This window comes from Manis javanica, chromosome 6 (assembly GCF_040802235.1).
Source record: "Manis javanica isolate MJ-LG chromosome 6, MJ_LKY, whole genome shotgun sequence".
Classification (NCBI taxonomy): Eukaryota; Metazoa; Chordata; class Mammalia; order Pholidota; family Manidae; genus Manis; species Manis javanica.
Window position 1 is genome coordinate 81,101,716 of NC_133161.1, and position 22,644 is coordinate 81,124,359.

A 22,644-nucleotide genomic window follows, 5' to 3' on the forward strand; every position below is an offset into this window, starting at 1 on the left:
CCATACTATGAAACAAATTTTATTTTCTCATACCCCCTAAAAGTTTATAGAGGGGTTAAAATTACAATGTTAATTAGATTTAGGTGAGGTGGGGTTATTTTCTGTTAAGGTTTTGGATTTTGTATATGTTTTATAATTAGGGAAATTTTTGTGGTTTTGGGTTTTTGCTAAGTTAGGTATTTTTTATTGTGGAATTGAGAATTAAGGAGGGCTTAAGGGTTGGCTAGGGATTTTTTTGGTGCTGGATTTTTTTCTGTTTAATATTTTTTATTTAAGGATTTAGTATTTTGAAATTTTCTAGGATAAGGGTGATAAGTTATTTTTGGAATTGTTTTTCATTGAGAAGGGTGATTTTTTTTAAGAGTTTCTGGAATTTTTATTTTTTGTTAGGGGTGGAAGGTGGGAGTGCTATTGTTGAGGTAGTTACTTTGAGAGATTTGTATCTAGGGAGGAGTTGGGTGTAGTTGTTGGTAGAAATTAGTTGACATTTTTGTTGTATGATTATTTGAAAGTGTATTGTTTTTAAACGAAGATAAATTTGGTTAGAAGATTTAAGAGGCAGGGTTTAAAGAGGAGAAAGAAAATAAAGATTAAAAGTTTTATGAAGGGTAGGAGATACACAAGAGTTAGAACTATGTGATTTTTTAAGTTATTTTAGGGGGGATTGTTTTTTTGGATATTTTGTTGGATTTGGTTTGTTTGGTTTATTTAAAAGTAGTGTTTTTTAACTAAGTTGTAAGGTGTTTTTCTGTTAAAGTTAGGGTATTTAGGTTTTGGAGGATAATTATTGTTGAGAAATTGAGTAGATTTTGTAAGTGGTTTAAAGAGGTTGTTATTTGGGTGTTAAGGTTAGTTTAAGTGAAAGATTGGAATATATTTGTGAAGAATTGATTATATTTGTAATGTATTTTTTGTGATTTTTAATGTAACTAATAAAGGAATAGGGATGGTATTTTGTTAATTTTTTAAGTAAAGGAATGCGAGGTTGAATCTTTAGTAGAATAAATATAAGAGAATTTCAGGTGAATCAAAGAATTGAAGAGGCTTTGCTGCAGATTTATTTGGAAGGTCAGAGAACCTAACCAATAATGTAAAAGATCCTACATCAAAAAGTTTGATATAGAACACAAAGTGACAAAACATGTGTAAGATTAATATCAAAGAAAATACATTTTGGAAGAATGATAGAATTCACTTAAGTAAACCATCAAAGTTTGTATCAGAGAATGATAACTAAGTTCTTAAAATTAAACTGAGGTTACAACTTCTTAACATATGCTTAATTTTGTTTTAGGAAATCTGAAAGGTAAAAATCTTGATCTGTGTGTTACCATCTGGTACTAAATTTTACGGAGAGGTCAATTGAAATTTCATTTTTTGGAAGAAAAATGTGATGTGTTTCTCAGTGATTAAATCTCATCACTCTTGCCTTCTGATGAATGAGGTTGGTTAGCATTAGTGCATTCAGAGCTTTTGATGCTGGTTTAAGTCATTGCCAAAAGTCAAAGGTGCAAGTGAATTGCATAAGAGACCCACACAGTGACAGTGAGAAGAGCATGTTCTGCAATTTGAAGAGTCCTTATAATCCAAATACAACTCCTGTGGTAGAACTTTATGGTCTTATAGGACCATGTAATCATCAAACCTCAGTCTCTTGAGGCTCCCTGCAAGTGTAAAGGCACAGTCGATGACCTCATCATTCTAACGGAGGCAGAAGGGAAATGGCTTTTCCTCCAAGTGCACAGCAAGCATTAGTTAAAGTGCTCTATATATGATGTAGGCATCGTATCCCAGGGTGCTTGATTTAAGTCAATAACTATTTTAAAAAGGCAAAATTTTTAAAAAATGCATTAGAAGATAATGGGTTTTTATTGGTTTCAATATCTTTTCCTATTATCTCTTCCTAATGGACTGTGAGTCGTGCATAGATACATGGAATTTGTATTCAGTGCATTAATTTTAATGCAGATGTGAAAATCATTTGAAAAGCACATTTGCTATTTTTTGTTAAATGAAAACAATAGATACTGAAGTGTACTGTTCACTGATTGGGTACTATTCGCTGATTACTTTTTATGGGAAAAGATGTTTTTGTCACTTATGAGAGTTAGGTCCATATTGTATCCTTTTGGCATTTTCTCTCTGATCAGTGAAACTGCTTCAGTGCTTCAGTATCCATCGAATTTACTGGTGTGAGTAACTGCCAACTTCATTCAAACCTGCAGTTCCAGCTGTCACTGAAACAGTGACTCCCAAATCTGATTCTTCCTTGTAGATTTTAGGGCTAAGCTGCAGTCAGTTCTCTAATTGCTTTTTGAATAACCCTTTTCAATGGATATGTTACAGGCATCTCCCATTATACTGAAAATTGAATTCATTATTGCTGTTACCAAACATACCCCTCCTCCAATATTTGTATCTTTGTTAATAGCACTGTCCTGGCCTAAGTCAGAAAACCAGGGCTCCTTGTTTTCCTCTGTCCTACTTTCCTTCTTTCCCATGGTTTCAAGATTATTTCTCCTCACCTTTTTATCCTTCTTCCACTCCCCATGTCCACAGCTGCTTTTTCAGTTCACTATTACTCCTCATCACTCTGACCATACTAGCTTTGTGTCTTGTCCTCTCCATTCACATCTGGCTGGCTATCAGTCCACAATCAGTCTTTTTCCATGCTGGCTTCTGTGTGATGTCTCAAAAGTGCAAATACAATTATTTTGCACTTCAGCTTGGATGGCTCTCTATAATTCTCAGAATAAAATTATTTTGTGTTTAGTACTTCCAGATCATAACAGTGTGTCTCTAATCTTATCCTTGCCACTGTTATCTCACATGCCTTTTATTTGTCTGTTAGGAACAATGTCTAGCTCCTGGATTGCCCTGTGGGTTTTCTTGGTCTCTGTGCCCTGTATGGGGTATTCACTGAATCAGCCATTATACCACCTACCCTCCTACCATCCCTGTACCCCTCTTAAAAACTGTGTGCCACCTCCTCTGGGAGGTTTTTTTTTTGACCACCACCTTTTCTCTGACCCTCAAAACATTTACTCAGCTTATGATAGGCATGTGTTATTAATAGGGTCTGTGGTGCAAAAGTAAAATTTGATCTAAGATACTTTAAAATTTATCCTCTGCATTAGATTTAGAGCAACTTAAGAATGATCACAATTTATTTGATTTTTAACTCTTAAGATCCTAGCCAAGGATTATTAATAAATATTTTTGAAGGACTGAATACAGTTTTGGAATTAGACCTTCACCTCTTTAGGATTATGTCTAAGTAAAGCTCCCAAACCATTTTTAATCTGTCACAATATTTCTTTGTGCCATATGCATCTGTTTGGATATTTTGGTCTTGCAAAAAAACTACATAAGATTCTCTCCTTGAAATACCACACAGGTATTAAAGCCATTCTATTAAAAGCTATCTATTTCTTATTTGTCTATATTGACTGTTAACAGTCAATATTAGCGACTGTTATGTTAACAAAATGCTTTCATCAATCTTTTCATGGTGATTTCTTTATCTCTCAATTCTCAGCTTAAAATATATTTTTCACAGAGGACATTCCTGACATCTCAATCTAAAGTAGCTACCTAGCCAAATGCTGTGGCATCCTCAATTTTAATCTTTAAAGAGCACCTATGATGCTCTGATACTGTCTTATTTGTTCATTTGTTTATTGTATGTCTATCCACTAGGGTGTTAGAAGGCCTGCCTGTCTTGATGGACCTGTAGCTGTGGAGAATGAGTCTGCAAACTCTGGCCTACTGGCCAACGTGTTTTGGTAAATAAAGTGTTACTGGAACACAGGCACATCTATTTCTTATGTGTTGGCTATGGCTGATTTTGTCCTACATCTACAAAATGAGTAGTTGTGACAGAGTATGTGGGCCATAGACCTAAAAGATTTCCTTATCTGCCTCTTTGAGAATAAGTTTAATGACTCCTGTTCAAAAGCTTACAACAGTGCCTAACCTATAGATGTTCAGTAAATAATTGTAATGTGAATATATGATAGAATCAGGTGATCAGGAAATGAAGTGCACAAATTGGGAGATGCTTAATAGAAAGCTCCTTAGAAATGTTCATGGCATTAAAGGTCTTCCTAAAAACTAGGCCATAGTGTTCATACCAGGCTATTCAAAACATGTGAATTAAAAGACATTGATCTGTCATAGAAATGGAAGAGGACTAGAGTGATTCAACCCCACTAACTCAGATGACAACTGCCATTCACCTATCACTTTGTGTTAAAGGGGGGAAAAGAGTCACTGGATCATTTGTTCCTGCTCAGATACGGTGTAGCACAATGAAGGTTGATTAAAGCATTGACAGCTTTTTACCCTTTACTGAAAATTACCTCTAACTTAAAAAGAGTCACATGAGAATCACAGTTAATATTATTGATTTGTGTGCTCTCTCTCTCTCCTTTCTCCTTTCTCTCTGTCTTCCTCTCTTCCTCTCTCTCTTCCTTTCTTTCTTTCATCATTGATATGCACTCGTATGAAGGTTTCACATGAAAACCAGTGTGGTTACTACATTCACCCATATTATCATGTCCCCCCCATACTCTATTGCAGTCACTGTCCATCAGTGTAGTAAGATGCCACAGAGTCACAATTTGCCTTCTCTGTGCTACAATGTCTTCCCCCTGATCCCCACCACACTGTGTGTGCCAATCATAATACCCCTCAATCCCTTTCTCCCTCTCTCCCCACCTGCCCTCCCACACCCCTCCCCCTTTGGTAACCGCTAGTCCCTTCTTGAAGTCTGTGAGTCTGCTGCTGTTTTGTTCCTTCAGTTTTGCTTCATTGTTATACTCCACAAACGAGGGGAATCATGTGGTACTTGTCTTTCTCAGTCTGGCTTATTTCACTGTGATTTGCTCTTTCTTTATTAACAGGTATTTTTGAATACCTGAACATACTATTCATTACTGTTCACTGAGTATTATGCATTAAGTATAACGTTATATTTTAATTTTCATAACCAGATGTCAGGTACTGTTTCCTTCATCCTCTACCTGAAAAACGAAAACCCTATACAATTGTATAGTTTGCCTAATGTTGTGCAATTGTGTATTAAGCATAGATTTGTCACATTCCACTGCCCCTTCCACTATATTCTAGGTTTTGCAGAAAAAATCATGTGCAGAGCCTACCCTAAAGCAACTGACAGTAAAATAGAAGACATGCAGATACACATGGCCAGTGAAATGTGGGAAGTATTTTATTAGAGGTGATTAGAAAAAGCTATGCGAGAGTGGGAAGGAGTTTATACTCTGCTGGAAGAGGGCAAGGAGAGGTGGGGAAAAATCAAAGAAGACCCGTTGAGAGGGTAGGGTGGTGGTGAACTGTGATCTGAAAGAAGCGGGGAGTTTAACAAGTAGTCACGTAGAACAAGCAGTCCAAACAGAAAAGACAGTCTCTGCAGTGCCATGGAAGCAGGAGTCAACAGTGTGCCTTCTGGGAAGGGCAGGTGTCTTCCCTCGCAACTAAAAGAACAGCTTTTATACAGAATAACTGAAGACTTTTAATTAGGGAGGGCATTTGCCAAATACTGTGGCAGCTGTGGGAAGAATGGGTGAAACTGAGCAGAGATAGGAGGCAAGGAGACTATTTAAAGGTTATTGCAAAAGACCTAGGTGAGTGTGGCTATGGAGTGAGAGAAGATGGAGAGAGAGAGAGACATAGAATCAGCCTGACCTGGCTGTTCACCATCTTCTGTACCATTGCCATCAGATCAAAAACCTTTAAACTGTTTTAAAAGCTTGTGTAGAGTGTTTGTTTAGATCAGGTGTTGGATCATTTATAATCTTTTAAAGCTGTGTCAGAATAATTGGCGCTGTCTCAACCAGTTCTACTTGATAAATTTAAACTTCGGTGGGCTATTAAGCTGTGAGTGAAAAAAATACATGATTTATTAGAATAGAGACCTATTTCTGAATTACTAAGATATTTGCTGAGCAGTACAATAGCTGTAACTGATAAATGTAAACTTAATGTGTCAACTGTAAGGAAGTCCATTAAAATCTGAATAAATCGTGCTATGTTGTAAGCATCCTAAAAACTGAAAAGAGTTGAGATATTTGTGTGTTCCTTTTTTATAGAGGTAATGAATGCTGTGAATGTAAATACGCTTAATTGCATGTAGGCGATTCTTTATTCACCTGCAACTAGAGCTGTAAGGATATTAACCTCCTGTTGTCTTAGAAATGGTGTTCAATTTCATTCATATCTTCATGTAACATGACTCTGTAAGTAACAACCTATAGTTCAGTTTCTTAGATTTGTTTTGTTTTGTTTCACTCTGAAGCAGTGCCTGTTTAAACCAAGCAATGGCTGTTCTTGATTTCAGCCAACTGCTATGTACTGTGTTTCCGTGCATCTGATCTTTCAATCTTAAAATCACTGGGCAGCTCTGTTCTAAAACTGGTTGATGCAGATGCTTAAGTACTCAGCAGTGTGCACCTTATGGACAGTATCACCCTAGTCCTCAGGAGCCTTGTTAGCCTTCCAGCCGTATCTCATTAGGAGGCTGCAATACTTTTTGATCCTTCCTTTGTGAATCCAGTAGCCCAGATTTATGTGTAGACACTAAATTCCCTGTGCAGTTAGGCAGCCTCAGAGCAAAGGCAAGAGATTTCCCCTATCTAATTTGGTCTGTATTTCTCAGCTGGAGTTTCCTCTCAGCTTTAGCAGAACTGTGTGTGCGGGTATAGGGCGTATGCTGTGTCTGCTATGAATATTAGATCTTACATAATTTGGTTCTATGAGAATTTTAGTGTGCTTATGCTGTACTCAGGGCAGCATTCACAAGTGTGGTTTGAGTTCAGAGGCACTGGGAACGTCTCATTGTAAAAATTATCTCCTCACCAAAATTACACAGTACATTAGATGCAATCTTTAGAATGTTTTTTCTTTATTTCAGTTTAGCATTCTCTTATAACAGTGTAAATGGTTTTGGAAAGGTTTACTTATTATTTTCTTTGAGTTGTCTGGCAAGAAAATTAGGTAGTGTTGTTGGATATTAACTTAGGACTGAGGTAAGGGCGAGGGTTCCTTGAGGAAAGGAGAGGCTACTAGGTTTTAATCACTCACACTAGCAGTTTAGTAGCTCGCTCAGAATTGCTCCATTGTTGTTTTTTTTTTTTTTTTTTAGTTGTTTAAATGCTGAGTGTTAAGAAGTCAGTAAAAGAATGATATGGGCAGGTAACAGTTACGAAGTGGCAGTGTGCTCAGTGAGGTAATCTTCATCACAGGTCTGGGAGGCAGACATCATTACTTCTCCCCATTGTACAGGTGAGGACAGTGAGGTTTAGAGAGGTTAAACCGCTTCCCCGAGGCCAAATGGCTGCTGCTGGCCCAGTGACATGCAGCATGTGAGTGGGTGGCGGCAGTCAGTGAGAATAGTCTTTGCTCCTACCAGAGTCATTAACATGCTTAATTCTTAAATGCCAATTACTCAGAGGAAAAGGTATCACCAGCAAGGTAATCCATTATATGCACAAAAGGAAACCCTCAGTTTGGAGTCATATATTTTAAACTGGGATCAAGGACTTATATCAAAATTCCTTGATTTTAATTGCAAGTTCATTCTTAGTTTCTGACTTCATATCTGTGCTTGCATAGTTTCTGATTTTTTGAATTTCATGTGTTTTATTTCCCTTTTTAAAGTTTAAAAGATGTTTGGGCCTCTTTAGCTATTGTGGGTTCAGAATTTAGCAGACTCTGTGTTCACTGAAACATTAAATATAGAAATAGGTATTTAACAGTTTAAAAAAATTTAAAGTGGTTAAATTATGATGAAAATGACTTTTTGAATTAGTGTGAATGAAAGAAAATGTATTATCTTCTTTGGGTGATTACTCTAAAGTACTTGGGTTATATTTACAAATATGCAACATTTCCAAATTTACAATTAGACTATTTCTACTATATAATTCTGATGGAGTATCTTACAAATGAGGTGGACAGAAGTGTGTCTTTATCACAAAATAAACAGAATTCTATTCTAATTGCTCTATATAACAAATGTATTACTGTTGAAGTAAAAGAAAGTAATTGAGAAAACTAAAATATATGCTGAAATGAAAAAAGAAACTGTTGTCTCTAACATAGCTAAAGAAGATAATGCATCTTAACAATTATTTAATCCAGCCAAGGAAAGGACTAGAGGAATCATTGTTCACTTAGTCCTGTGTAGTCCTACACGTCTTTGACATTCACACTAACCCTGCAGGCCATCTAGGATCCTTAGTGTATTTATGTTCATGTTTTTAGGTGAAAAGAATGACAGATGCACCAGAGGTTAAATGATTACTTTTAACTAGCAAGTTGTGCCAGTAGTAGAGACTCTTTGCTACCAAAGTTACTAATCATTTACTTGATTTTAATAATAGAAGGAACAGAAAAAGTTAGAATTCTTGAAGGCCTCCTATAGTTTTTACCTGGCCTCCTATCCTTAAATTTTCTTATGCAAAATCCCTGTATTCCTCCAAGAAAAATCTTACAAGTAATTATCATTTTATTGAAAGAGATTTAAAATCCTTAATTAATAAACATGACACTAGATCCTAGTGTCTTCTGTTTCCCTAGGATTATTCTTATTTTTTTTTAAATAATAAAGTGTATGTCTTGTGAGCTCTTTCTTTGTACTCCATCATTTGCTGATTTCATTAAAGCAGAATTGCTGTGTTTTGGGTATTATCCAGGTGCTCGGTCTCTGGGAAACTAAAGAGGTCTGGAGCAAGGCCAGAAGTCTCAGTAACACGGGGGCTAGAGAATTGACAAGGACAAGGACCTTTTAATATTTGTACCAAATTAACTCTAGGAAGAAGGCTTATCTCCTCATCAGGGTCCACGTGTGCCTCGGAGCCTTCTCTTCGCCCATCCTCAGTAGGAGGCGGATTCTGGTGCCTGAGATGTGATTAGAGAGATTAGATTTGGTCTCAGTCTCCCTGTACTTTATTAATCTTTCATTTGCACTGGAATTAGATGAGATTCCATAGCCAAATCCACCGAAAAGATTAGTTCATTTTAATATTTATGCACATTGTCTAGTCCTTAAAAGTGGATTCTTTTTTGTCTGTGTACTTAATTAGATCAGTGGGTTTCTTATTAACATTTTTCTTTTTAGAGAATAGGGTTGATGAATAAAATTAGTGACATCTGGCTCAGCCCATCTGTTATATATAACTCTTTTAATGACTGGGATAAAATGAGCATTTGCTATGAAAATAAAATTAGAATCACACAGTAAGTGCTCAATCACTAAACAACAGCAGAGCAATTTGCTTTAATAAATAATAATAAAATAAAAAGCATTAATAATCTGTTAATATCCAAAAGAGGAGGTGGTGAGGGATGGTATTTAATGGCACTAAAAAGTAACTTTGAAATCCTTTACTCACATAACAAGAATAGTGTGTTAGAGTTTCTGGGACTAACATGACAATTTAACCAGTGTAAAGGGTGTCAAAATATAGCCTGAAATATTGATGTAATTTAATATCATGAAATAAGATTATTTAAAAAAAAATACCAACTTTCACTTTGAAGACATTTTGTTGTGGTTTTTGTTGATAGTGTTCATTGGAAATACTGCTTTTTACAAAGTGGATTAATTGTCTTGTGGTTATAGTTGTCCTTCAGCCATATTTCTAAACCTCGGTCTTACTGACTGTTGGGCCTGGGGAGTTGTTTGTTGTGGGGGCTGTCCCATGCGGCGTAGGGTGCTTTCAGCATCCTGACCTCTGTGCCTTAGAGGCCAGTGGTCTCCCTCCAGTCATGATATGTCTATAGACATGATGGAATGTTCCCTGGGGAGGAATATTGCTCAGTCGAGAAACACTGTGCTACAAAGGCACAGGCTGTTTGTTTTCCCCAGATTTAAATTTCTCGATAATCAGGGCTGAACATAACAATCAAAGCTTAGACATAAGTAGCCCATAAACAGTATGAAATTGAAATCTGACACACCCTTACTTGAGTGCTGTCTGTACAACTCTGTGTGATTTTTGGCAAATTGCATGCCCTTTCTAGGGTTTATTTTGATGTCTAAAAAGTAGGTAATACTGGTATTTCATTCAGAGTGTCATTAAAGCTTAATGAGAAAATGCATAGAAAATGACTAGCACACCTGCTGGCATGCAGTAAGTGCTGAATAAATACTACTTATTTTTCTTGTTGTCAGTAGCAATAGCATAATATATGCTACTTTTATCTACATGCAAGGCTATAATAACAGAATGGTATTATTACTTAAATGGAGATGGTATAGTAGATATTGTGCCCAATTTTCTTGTTTTACTTATTTAACTTTATCTTATTTAGCATTGTTAAATGAAAATAATTTTTAGTATCTTGTCACTTACATAGATTTGGTATCTACAGGTCTTATCAAGTACTTGTCAAATCTATTTTTTTTATAAAATGTATTTTTGATTCTTGTAGCACAGTTATTTCATATTTTAAGGAACCAGAAGAAATTTGTATTCTTTTTGTTTTCTAGCTTCTGTCTGCATCATTTGAAAATTATAGTTAACTTTATGGACATTATAAATAACTGTAAGGTTTTTCAAATAGTCATGAGTCCCTTCAATGCATGGTGAGGCCCTGAACCCTAAGTGAACAAAATATAATCAAATTTAAAAGGGAGCAATAGTGCAACACTTTTTATGGGTTGAAGTTTGCCAAAGAATACAGGATTCAGACCTTGTCAACAACTGTGTATTCCATGTCATAAACAAGATATAAATATAAATCATGTTTTTGGAAGCATTAGCATCAAATATAAGGTGTTTCTTTTGTGTTGTTACAAATAAGGTTTTCTCTCTTCCCTTGTGAAGCCAGATTGAATAATGAAATACTCCAAAAGAGAGAATCATTGAACACCAAGGCCATGTTTTTGAAAACTAAATATAAGAGAAACAGAGGTGTATGCCTGGCATTCTGAAATAGTTATCAGTGAAATCCTTCAGAAAAGAGGTCCTTGAGTCAAGGTTTGCTTTCCCAGAATTCACTGCTTTTAATAGGCTTAGCCTTGGACATCTATAAAAGATTTACTTTTGCAAAATCTAATTTTCTAACAAAGATAAAGATCTTCATATCTTAAAAGGTGACAGAAAAGGAGGACTAATTTTACTCTTAAAGCAGCCATATGACACTTAACCAAGTTCCTTAGTAACTGAAAGTAGGTTCAAGGTTAGATCACCATGGACCAGTTAATCTTTTACGATGAAAAAATATATAAGCCGCTCATGTACTTTAAATCTCTGTTCAGGCAAGACTTTGGAAATTTGAGTGAATGTAAAACATTACTATTTTGGGGGTTAAAGGAGGAAGGAATGAGTGAACATAGTACACAGTATATTAAAGAATGCAATAAATATGCAATATATTATTGAGAAAATGCAGTATGATTTTAAATACTACTAAACAATTTATAGAAAACCAGTTAGAATTATTATCCATGTTCTTGAGTATATCTGTCCAAATAAAAGATAAAATTTAATTTGTGGCCAAGAAATATTTCAAGTTCTTTTAAAAAGATAATTCTGGATTTCTTATAAGCAGCATTATTTGATAGTAGCCAGGTAATTTATATCTATGTTTCTGCAATTAAATATCTTTCAAATTTTAGTTTTTGCTCTGGACATTCAAGTAAATATCACAACTTACAGAAAAGTAATAGCATTTTGAAAGTCTTCATAATATACAATGCCAAATGGAGAGTTAGACTCTCCTGGACTTTGGTGAGTCGGAGGGCCACAATTAAGTTTTGAGTGTCAAGCCTTTACGCAGAGGAATACTACAGTTCTATAATCACTACAAAGAGTAATATTTGCTGAAAATAACGTTCCATGGAATTTGGTCTTGTTTTATTTTTTCCATCATGGGAGGATCATGTTTACTACCTTTTAAATAGAATGGTGTTAGGAAAATAGGAGAGACTAAAAATACTGAAGACAGAGAAAAGCACCAGCATAAAACCACATAAATAAACTCTTTGTCATATAAGATAAAAGATCTTTTAATAATAACTTTTAACTTTTCTAATGCATCTGGCTTTTTACCCAGTGGTAGCCAGAGTAGTTATTTTAAAACCTCTTCCTAAGTAAACTCTTCCTGTACAAATTTAAGTAAAAAAGAGAAAGAGAGAACTTCTGTTGTGTCTATAAATATAATGAAAATAGTAGGGGAAGAAAGTAGATTCAGGAAATGAATCTAAACCTAGTATGGCCAGGGTTCTGCATGATGTATTCTATCACCTGCAGATTACTCAGTTTTTTTCAGTGTTATTTATCTTGAGTTATGCTAATAGCATAGAAATGGAGAAATTTTGAATGCCTTAGTAATGCTGGGTAAGTTATTTATAACTGAGATAAGAAGATGAAAGTCTCCTCATTTTAGGATACCAAAATGATATATGCTTGTTAGTCAAATGTAATACATAATATGGGTCAGAAAAATATAGCCAAATAACCAAGAAGGATCTAAAATACTATTAATGGTTATTTGCCTGTTTTGATGTTTTACATGTTTTCTTTTACATTTTTAACTGCATTCAGTGCAGTTTGAGAAAAATTATTTTCTAGTGCAGCAATTTATTTTATTTTCTAATTTTGGTGTTTTAAGGAATTTGAACAGTGTAATTGAATGAGTGACTCTGACTTTAAAGTTCTTTTGATTAAGGACTGGAAATCCATATCCTATATAATATCCCTTGAAGCTGAACTGCTGGATTAAAGAGTATGTGCAGTTTGATAGATAGCTGCAGTCACTTCTCTTCTAATGAAGTTGTACTAATTTTGAACTCCCTTGGCAGATTCTTTAAATTTTGATTTCTTGATCTGGACATTCAAATAAAGGTTGTTACTAATAGCATAATGATTGCACTCACAAGTTTTTATAAATACATAAAGAAGTATCTGTATCCTCACCCCTCGCTATGCACACATCGTGCTTATGAACATTGCTCCTGTGGTAGGTGTCTAATACCATCTCCTTCATCTGAGTAAAGTTTAAAATCAGTTGAAGTGCCTGTTGTGGAAATTCTTTATGTATTTTTGCTCATTTGTAGATGAGCAAATTTTGTGAAAAACATTTGAAATCTACTTTGGGTAATGTATTAATCTGGCAAAAAAGTATCACATGTATAAACTGCAAATGATGATAAAGCACACTGCCATGATGATAACAGTATTTCAGAGCTTGACTTTTTCCCCAAGTACAAAGAAGCATAATATTCAATCAATGTATCAGAGCCTTAATACCTAGTAATTGTTATCAAAGAAAATTAAGAAAAACATTAGCAGCCTTGAAAAATAAAACTTTATTAAAAATAATTAGGTGTCAGTTATTGCTTAATGTGAGCTAGAGTCAAGGAAATCGAAGAGATGGTTAGAATAGATTGGGAACTAATAAAGTCTATCTGGGTCATAAGTAAACACGATTATTTGTTCAGAACATTACTGTAAAATATATGAATGTTTTAAAAAAGTACGATGTCCCCTCTTTTTCTGTGATGCTTTGTATGTTACTATAAATATTCATCAATACTGCCTATCAGTTCAGGTTATCTATGTGAATATAAATTTTTATGTAACTGGCCACTTGATGTTCATTGGATCATGCTTTTGAATATGAATTCAGTGGTATCTCAGATGCACTATGGATCTGACCCAGCTCATGAATATTCACACACACAACTGATCTTTCTGAAAGTAATCACATCCATAAAGATGGGAATGGTACTAGGTTTCAATAATGAGAAATGCATTAGGATGCTGGTCCCAGACAATTTCACAATACCTTTGTTTTCATTTTTTTGTAAATGATAAACTTTAAGATAAAAATATATAGGCTGTGCATCTTTCTTGATAGGAGCTCTTTTTTTTTTCTTTTACCTTTACAAAGACCTGTGCATGATTTAACCCTGATTGCATTTGTTTCTTTGCCTTGCTGTGGTCACAGAAAAGAACAGACATTATTAAGCAGTGTGTATCCATTCCTTATCTCCACCTCATTTCCACTGCTCAGGCTTGGTCATAGATTCTCAAGTGCTGAGTGACCCAATCTGCTAATAGGCTGGGAGCTTGGTACATAGTTTACATATATATATAAAGACAAAAAGAAATGGAATTCTCTATGTCATCTTATTGTGTAAAGGGAAAATAATATTCTAAGCCAATTCCAATTTTAATGTGTTAGACATAGGTTGCTATGATAATGGAGGTCCATAATTGTAGATTATATACTATTTTAAACCACGTTATATCCCATGTTTTAATTACTTCTCTTTAATTAAAATGATATCATATGCTTTTAGTACCAATCCAAGATCAGTTAGTAGTTAAGAGCAGATATCAAAATCAATGTCCTGGCCCTTAATAGCACTGTGCTGTCATTACTAGTTGAAAATAATTTTAACAGAAAAAAAACTATTGTTCATAAAGGTAATGTTAAAATATCAGCTACTTTCTATTTCTAACACTGATATTATCAATCCTCTGAATGAATTTTGTCCTTGTAAAAAAAGCATTTTCTGTTGCTGTGTAAACACAGTAAACTGTGCTCAATGACAGATGTCAATTTTTTTAAACTCAGATAACAGAGCAGATTTTTTAGTATATGACAGAGATTCATCAGTAGTTGAGGGAGATGGTCATCAAACTGTGCCCTGAGGTGTCATGGAGGTTTTCTTAGAACTGCCTCACGGGGAGGATGCCTGCCACCCATGAACCAGGAAAGCTCCACTATTGCCCATTTTATGCATCACAATGGAGCTGAACAGGAGCAGTTTTGCCCCCCAGTGGTCACCTGACAATGGAGACAGTTTTGCTGATCAGAGCTGAAGGGATGGTACCAACCTCTAGCTGGAAGAGGCCAGAGATCCTGCTAAGCTTTCTACAAAGTGAAGGACTAGCTCCCACAACAGAGAAATTGCCAGCCGCCAAAGGCCATCCTCCTATAAATATGTGTTGAAAAAAGTAATTCCATGTCTAGACTTTTTGATAGCCACTGGAGTAGAGTACTTTCATAGGTAAAACAATGAAAATGTACATTATTTTGCTAATAAATGAAGACAGATTCAATTATTAAGTGCACATTTGAATTAACTGATTTTTCCTCTTACGTTCCTTAGCAACAATTGTGTTAAATGAACTCAACTGGACGAGTGCCTTAGATGATGTCTTCAAAAGAAATCGAGATGAGGATCCTTCGTTGTTGTGGCAGGTGTTTGGCAGTGCCACAGGGCTGGCCCGGTACTATCCAGGTGAGGCTCAGTGACTCAGTGGGCATCAAATAAACTTGTAAGTATGGGCTGAGGTTTCTTGAAAACACTGTTACCTTCTCCAACATTGTAAGAAAAGGATGGTTATCATGACATTTTCATAAGAAAGAGTATTGCTCCTTACACAGCTCTAAATCTACCCAAAGGACTTTAAACAGCACCACCTAAGAAACAGGTGGGGGCCATGGGCGCCCTGGAAGCAGACCAGTCTGCTGTGACCCCATGAGCAGGGACCTGTGTGTGTGTCTGGAACAGGAGTTTATCGCGACCTCTAAACAATTCTGAAGTAAGGGGCAAACTGCTCAGTATGTAGGAAGTAGTGAATTATGTTAGAGAATTGAATTGAATTTTAAGAAACAAACTGAAATATTTCTCTCCTGATTTCAAGTCTTTGCTTTTATATGAAAAGTATTGATGCTTTTTTGACTCAGTGAATGTGGAATTGTTAAAATGAATATCAGAGGCAAAAAAATGAAACCAAAGAAAATAGAGCTTTCTTATGTGCCAGGTTGAATTAATTTTGAGAGCATCTTAATGATGATATACATTTTACAAATTAATATGAATGAACCCCTTTGTAATATCCTATATTCTTACAAAGGAGGATAAAGAGAAATAGATCTATAACAAAAATGAAGTTAATCCCGAGTAGATCCTGAGAACCTGTTGAAAGACTTTAAGTGAAATGTCTGTTGGTACTTTTAACTCCTCCACCTTTTAGAACAAGCTGACAAGCACAAATGCATTTTCATTCTTAAAGACATGGTCTGAGTTAAGGGATACATGCTAGTGGTTTGGCTTTAAATAGCTACAATACATGGGAGAATTCTTCTTGAGACTTGCGGTTTCTAAAACTGTTTAACAGATTTATTCACAATGAAGTCACAACAGTAAAAATGGAGTGAAATGGTAATTAGATAATATCTAGCTTTGTATGGTACCAATGAATAAAAGTATGTGGGCCTCATCAGACTGAATAATACTCAAATTAGGTAAAGACATAACTTTTGCATGGTTGATCAGTGACAGTTATATTTGTGGAAATCTGATAGACTAGGAAAGGCCTATTTGTATTGCATGTTGAAAAAAATTAATAAAATACTAATGTTAACGTCTGATTTGGGAAAAATATTATCCTTGGTTGTTACAATAGTGGAATATTCTTGCAGATATGTTGCTCAGTATTATACAACCCTTCTAAAATAGTTATGTTATTAATATGTAAATAATATGTTAACTATGTTATTAATATGTTAGATATGTATCAGGAGATTGATAATTTTAGTGTATAATATAAAGAAGAAAAAGCAGTTTGGTACTCATGAACATAATAAACCTGATAAAATATACCTGTGCTACCATCACCACAGTGCCATAAATCTATCCATCTCCAAAAGTTTCCGCCCAGTTCTTCCTTACTATTGTATTCTTTGTGTGGTAAGAATACTTACGATATACCCTCTTAGCAAATTTTTAAGTATACAGTACAGTCTTTTTAACGGTAGGCATTATGTTATATAGGAGATACGTAGATTTACTCATCTTGTAAACTGAAATACTGTGCGCTTTAACTAATCTCCCCGTTTCCCACATCCCCCAGTGCTAGGCAGCCACCATACTACTTTGCTTTGATGAGCCTATTTTAAATTCCTCACAGAAGTGCATCATGTAGTATTTGTCCTTCAGTGTCTAGCTTATTTCACTTAGTGAAATGTCCTCCAGGTTCATCCATGTTGTCACAAATGGCAGAATTTATTTCTTTTTTTAAGGGTGAATGAGTTGTTCTTTATGATAGTAATGATATTTAATAGAACCTAGTCTCCTTAGCAGATCATTAAGACAATAGAATAATTTAAAAGTTCATGCTAATACAAATACTAGCATAAGCATTTCTGTTTATGTTATAACATGTTTTCAACACATTTAACACTTATTTTTTTTATTTTTTTTATTTTTGAGAGGGCATCTCTCATATTTATTGATCAAATGGTTGTTAACAACAATAAAATTCAGTATAGGGGGGTCAACGCTCAATGTACAATCATTAATCCATCTCAAGCCTAATTCTCGTCAGTCTCCAATCTTCTGAAGCATAACGAACAAGTTCTTACATGGTGAACGAATTCTTACATAGTGAATAAATTCTTACATGGTGAACAGTACAAGGGCATTCATCACAGAAACTTTCGGTTTTGATCATGCAATATGACCTATAAACAATCAGGTCAAATATGAATATTCGTTTGATTTTTGTACTTGATCTATATGTTGATCCCACATTTCTCCTACTATTATTATTATTTTTATTTTTAATAAAATGCTGAAGTGGTAGGTAGATGCAAGATAAAGGTAGAAAACATAGTTTAGTGCTGTAAGAAGGCAAATGTAGATGATCAGATGATCAGGTGTGTGCCTATGGACTAAGTATTAATCCAGGCTAGACAAGGGCAGCAAGACATCCACGGATGCAGAAGATTTCTCTCAAAGCAGGGGGGGTGAGGTTCTGAGCCTCACCTCTGTTGATCCCCAAATTCTCACCTGATGGCCCCCCTGCGACTGTGCCTGTCTTAGGTTGTTCCTCCCTTGAGGAATCTTACCCGTCTCTGGCTAACCAGTCATCTTCCGGGGCCATACAGGGAAATGTAAAGTTGGTAAGTGAGAGAGAAGCCATATTGTTTGCAAAGGTTAGCTTTTTACTTCTTTGCAGATTTATGCTCTGTGGCTTCTATGCCCAGCACTTGTCTCGAGGTATCTTTACCACCTGGAGGAATTATGATACTCGGTAAATTCGATATGAGGCACGAATTCTATTTAAGGGTTGTAATTAGGAAGGAAGAAGAAAAGCTATAGATGTAGCATACGAAGGAAACTTGGGAGGATTGATTATTTCTTTGACATATCTTCTTGTATAGTACCTTAAGTATGTATAGGTTTTAAACTACTAACTAATTTGCACACATATATTAACATAATAGGAATACGGTGACATAAACAAAGCAAATCTATAATTACCATCCATCTCCAGTGAAGCCAAGAAAACCATTTAGGCACCCTAGGCATTTGTGAAAATTTATCTATGATATGATGGATATTGTCCAACTGTACTTGAACCATCAGACAAATTAAAGCAGCCCATTTCTGGGATCTGTTCACATCCCATATGTTTTTTTAACCATAGATAGTCTATAGTCATGAGATTTTGGAGTGCTACAACTTGCACCCCTCCCAACTCCTGGTTGAGTTCCAACAGTACAGATCCGGTCAAATTCGTTGTCTCACTGTATGCACATGCCAGCCTAGACATCTCCCTCCTCATTCTTATGGCAAGTCCAGGAGATGGTGGGCTGGATGCAGCCACAACCGCAGCATCGTCCGGATCCCTGTGGAGGCTTTTTGATGATCATCCCCCGGCACGAGTCCTCCAGAGAGTGCTGATGCCGGAAGCTCCTCCTCATATCGTATCTTAGTTCATTTTCTGGGTATCCAAGCTAGGCCTTGATCTCCTGCATAGAAACAAACAGACCCTTTGCCCACACTTTGACATGCCCTCTATACCACTGTGCAGAACTCATTGGAGGTCAGCACACAGTAACTGCTTTTTTTTTTTTTTTTTTAAATTAAGAGAAAGGAATATTATCAGAAAAGAGTACCTCCATAGCTGATCATCTGACACCCTTTAAGTGATCAACATTAAGGATATTTAAAGCATGCGTTGATCTTTGATTTACCAATAGTTTTATCCTGTTAAGGAGTAATCCCCCTTTTCCTTCTTTCTTTCTTTCTTTCTTTCTTTTTTTTTTTTTTTTTTTTTTTAAATTTTTAATCTACACTTACATGAAGAATACTATGTTTACTATGCTCTCCCCTATATCAGGTCCCCCCTAACAACCACATTACGGTTACTGTCCATCAGCTTAGCAAAATGTTGTAGAGTCACTACTTGTCCTCTCTGTGTTGTGCAGCCCACCCTCCCCTTGTTCCCTCCCCCCCATGCATGCTAATCTTAATAACCCCCTTTTTCTCCCCCCCCCTTATCCCTCCCTGCCCACCCATCCTCCCCAGTTCCTTTCCCTTTGGTACCTGTTAGTCCATTTTTGGGTTCTGTAATTCCACTGCTGTTTTGTTCCTTCAGTTTTTCCTTTGTTCCTATACTCCTCAGATGAGTGACATCATTTGGTATTTCTCTTTCTCCGCTTGGCTTATTTCACTGAGCATAATACTCTCCAGCTCCATCCATGTTGCTGCAAATGGTTGGATTTTTCCACTTCTTATGGCTGAGTAGTATTCCATTGTGTATATGTACCACATCTTCTTTATCCATTCATCTACCGATGGACATTTAGGTTGCTTCCAATTCTTGGCTATTGTAAATAGTGCTGCGATAAACATAGGGGTGCATCTGTCTTTCTCAAACTTGATTGCTGCGTTCTTAGGGTAAATTCCTAGGAGTGGGATTCCTGGGTCAAAAGGTAGGTCTGTTTTGAGCATTTTGATGAACCTCCAAACTGCTTTCCACAATGGTTGAACTAATTTACATTTCCACCAGCAGTGTAGGAGGGTTCCCCTTTCTCCACAGCCTCGCCAACATTTCTTGTTGTCTGTCTTTCGGATGGCAGCTATCCTTACTGGTGTGAGGTGATACCTCATTGTAGTTTTAATTTGCATTTCTCTGATAATTAGCGATGTGGAGCATCTTTTCATGTGTCTCTTGGCCATCTGTATTTCTTTTTTGGAGAACTGTCTGTTCAGTTCCTCTGCCCATTTTTTAATTGGGTTATTTGTTTTTTGTTTGTTGAGGCGTGTGAGCTCTTTATATATTCTGGACGTCAAGCCTTTATCGGATCTGTCATTTTCAAATATATTCTCCCATACTGTAGGGTTCCTTTTTGTTCTATTGATGGTGTCTTTCGCTGTACAGAAGCTTTTCAGCTTAATGTAGTCCCACTTGCTCATTTTTGCTGTTGTTTTCCTTGCCCGGGGAGATATGTTCAAGAAGAGATCACTCATGTTTATGTCTAAGAGGTTTTTGCCTATGTTTTTTTCCAAGAGTTTAATGGTTTCATGCCTTACATTCAGGTCTTTGATCCATTTTGAGTTTACCTTTGTATATGGGGTTAGACAATGGTCCAGTTTCATTCTCCTACATGTAGCTGTCCAGTTTTGCCAGCACCATCTGTTGAAGAGACTGTCATTTTGCCATTGTATGTCCATGGCTCCTTTATCAAATATTAATTGACCATATATGTTTGGGTTAATTTCTGGGGTCTCTAATCTGTTCCACTGGTCTGTGGCTCTGTTCTTGTGCCAGTACCAAATTGTCTTGATTACTATGGCTTTGTAGTAGAGCTTGAAGTTGGGGAGTGAGATCCCCCCTACTTTATTCTTCTTTTTCAGGATTGCTTTGGTTATTCGGGGTCTTTGGTGTTTCCATATGAATTTTTGAATTATTTGTTCCAATTCATTGAAGAATGTTGCTGGTAATTTGAGAGGGATTGCATCAAATCTGTATATTGCTTTGGGCAGGATGGCCATTTTGACGATATTAATTCTTCCTAGCCATGAGCATGGGATGAGTTTCCATTTATTAGTGTCCCCTTTAATTTCTCTTAAGAGTGACTTGTAGTTTTCAGAGTATAAGTCTTTCACTTCCTTGGTTAGGTTTATTCCTAGGTATTTTATTCTTTTTGATGCAATGGTGAATGGAATTGTTTTCCTGATTTCTCTTTCTATTGATTCGTTGTTAGTGTATAGGAAAGCTACAGATTTCTGTGCATTTAACACTTTTTTTAAGTATAAAGACCTCCTCCCTGCCCCAAGACTTCTTTAAATCAAGTGATTTCTAAAAATTTCTCAGCAAACCATACTTTCCTCTCTGATTTTTAGACTTAGCTTTTGATACAGGCCAGAATAATGTAGAGTGCTTTATCCTTGATTACTGTCTGTGAAAGCAAAGGTCAAAAATAGCCTTTAAATATTAATTATCTTAACTGTGAAATAGATATAGATAGGAAATAGAATATATGCTACTTTTATATACCTGGAACTTGGCCCTCCATATTAGCTGTGAGAATGTGGGTGGTCTTCTAAATTTCTGAACCTTGTTTAGAAATTTCATGAATACTAACTCCTCCATTCATTCCTTGAGGGTTCTTGTGATCAGTGAGATGATATAATGAGGAGTACTTTGTAAATACAAACTGTAGCCATTTTTACAGAAGAACATATCAAGTAGAATAATTTTGCCTAAATCCCTTTTTCTGTTCATTTGAGATATTAAAGAGCATAACTGAGGTTACAGTCAGTTGAAAAGGAAGCTGAAAAAGAAATGTGGAAGGAATTTGAAGCAGGTGACTAAGCAGTAATACAGAGCAGCACCACTTGATGGACTTAGTCAGAAGATCTAGGTGTTAGCCTGTGACTTTATTTCAGTCGCTTCTCAGTAGGGTTACCGAATAAAGGATGCCCAGGTGGATTAGAATTTCAGATAAATAATGCAGATTTTTTTAGCGTAAGTATGCAATACTTCAGAAATATTTACATTAAAAAGGTACTTATTTGCTATTGAAAATCAAATTTAATTGGGTGTCCTGTATTTCTTTTTTCTAAATCTGTCAACCTTATCTCCCAGGCTCTGAGTTCCTACATTTGGTATATGAGAAAATCAACTTCTCCATTATATCACAGAATTGTTGGGAGAATCAAAATCTATTTAAGATAATAGTTCAAATGCAGAATTATAAAATTCTCTTTTTTTAATTCTGTAAACTACTTTTTCAAATTTTGCAATGATTATTGAAAAGAAAGTGTTTTGCAGGCATTATAAGCCTCTGACTCACAATAGAATTTACAAAATACTCTAATTCAGTGTTAGGTTGCTACTTAGAACAAGTAGGTTAAGCAAGCATATATACCTGGTAGCAGGGTATAAATCCTATTTCCATCACTTGATGTGGTGGTAACTTCAGAAAAACACTCACAGACTTGACTTCAGTTCTGAAGCAAAGAGAATAATAATGGCTAAATTGTAGAATTGTCAAGGAAAGAAAATAAATAAATACACTTCTTAGCAAATTCTTGCACATAGGGAAAAAGTCTGTGATTGTTAGCCACCATCACTATTTCCATTCGTCAGATTATTTCCACTACATGGAGGCACGGCTGTCTATAAATTAGGTGATCTTGAGAGCTGATATAATATAAAGAGACCTTTGCAGAGCTGATTCTGAAAAGCAGTTTGTTTGGTAATTAGTGGGGAGTTTAACATCTGTCCTTGAATCAGTAAATCAATAAATTGCCCGTTTCCTAATCTGGTTGATGCATGTGGACATAAGCTGCCAGAATGGTGC

General features: G+C 35.8%; 1 protein-coding gene across 15 annotated transcripts in view; it reads left to right on the forward strand.

The window, feature by feature from the left end:
• The window catches only part of CACNA2D1 (calcium voltage-gated channel auxiliary subunit alpha2delta 1), a 512,731-nt gene that overhangs the window by 343,032 nt on the left and 147,055 nt on the right, over positions 1-22,644 (forward strand). For all 15 annotated transcript variants that reach the window (XM_073238917.1, XM_073238921.1, XM_073238916.1 and 12 more), the window contains exon 7: positions 15,149-15,280. In XM_073238917.1, the coding sequence (XP_073095018.1) occupies positions 15,149-15,280 (132 nt within the window). The remainder of the gene's footprint in view (positions 1-15,148; positions 15,281-22,644) is intronic.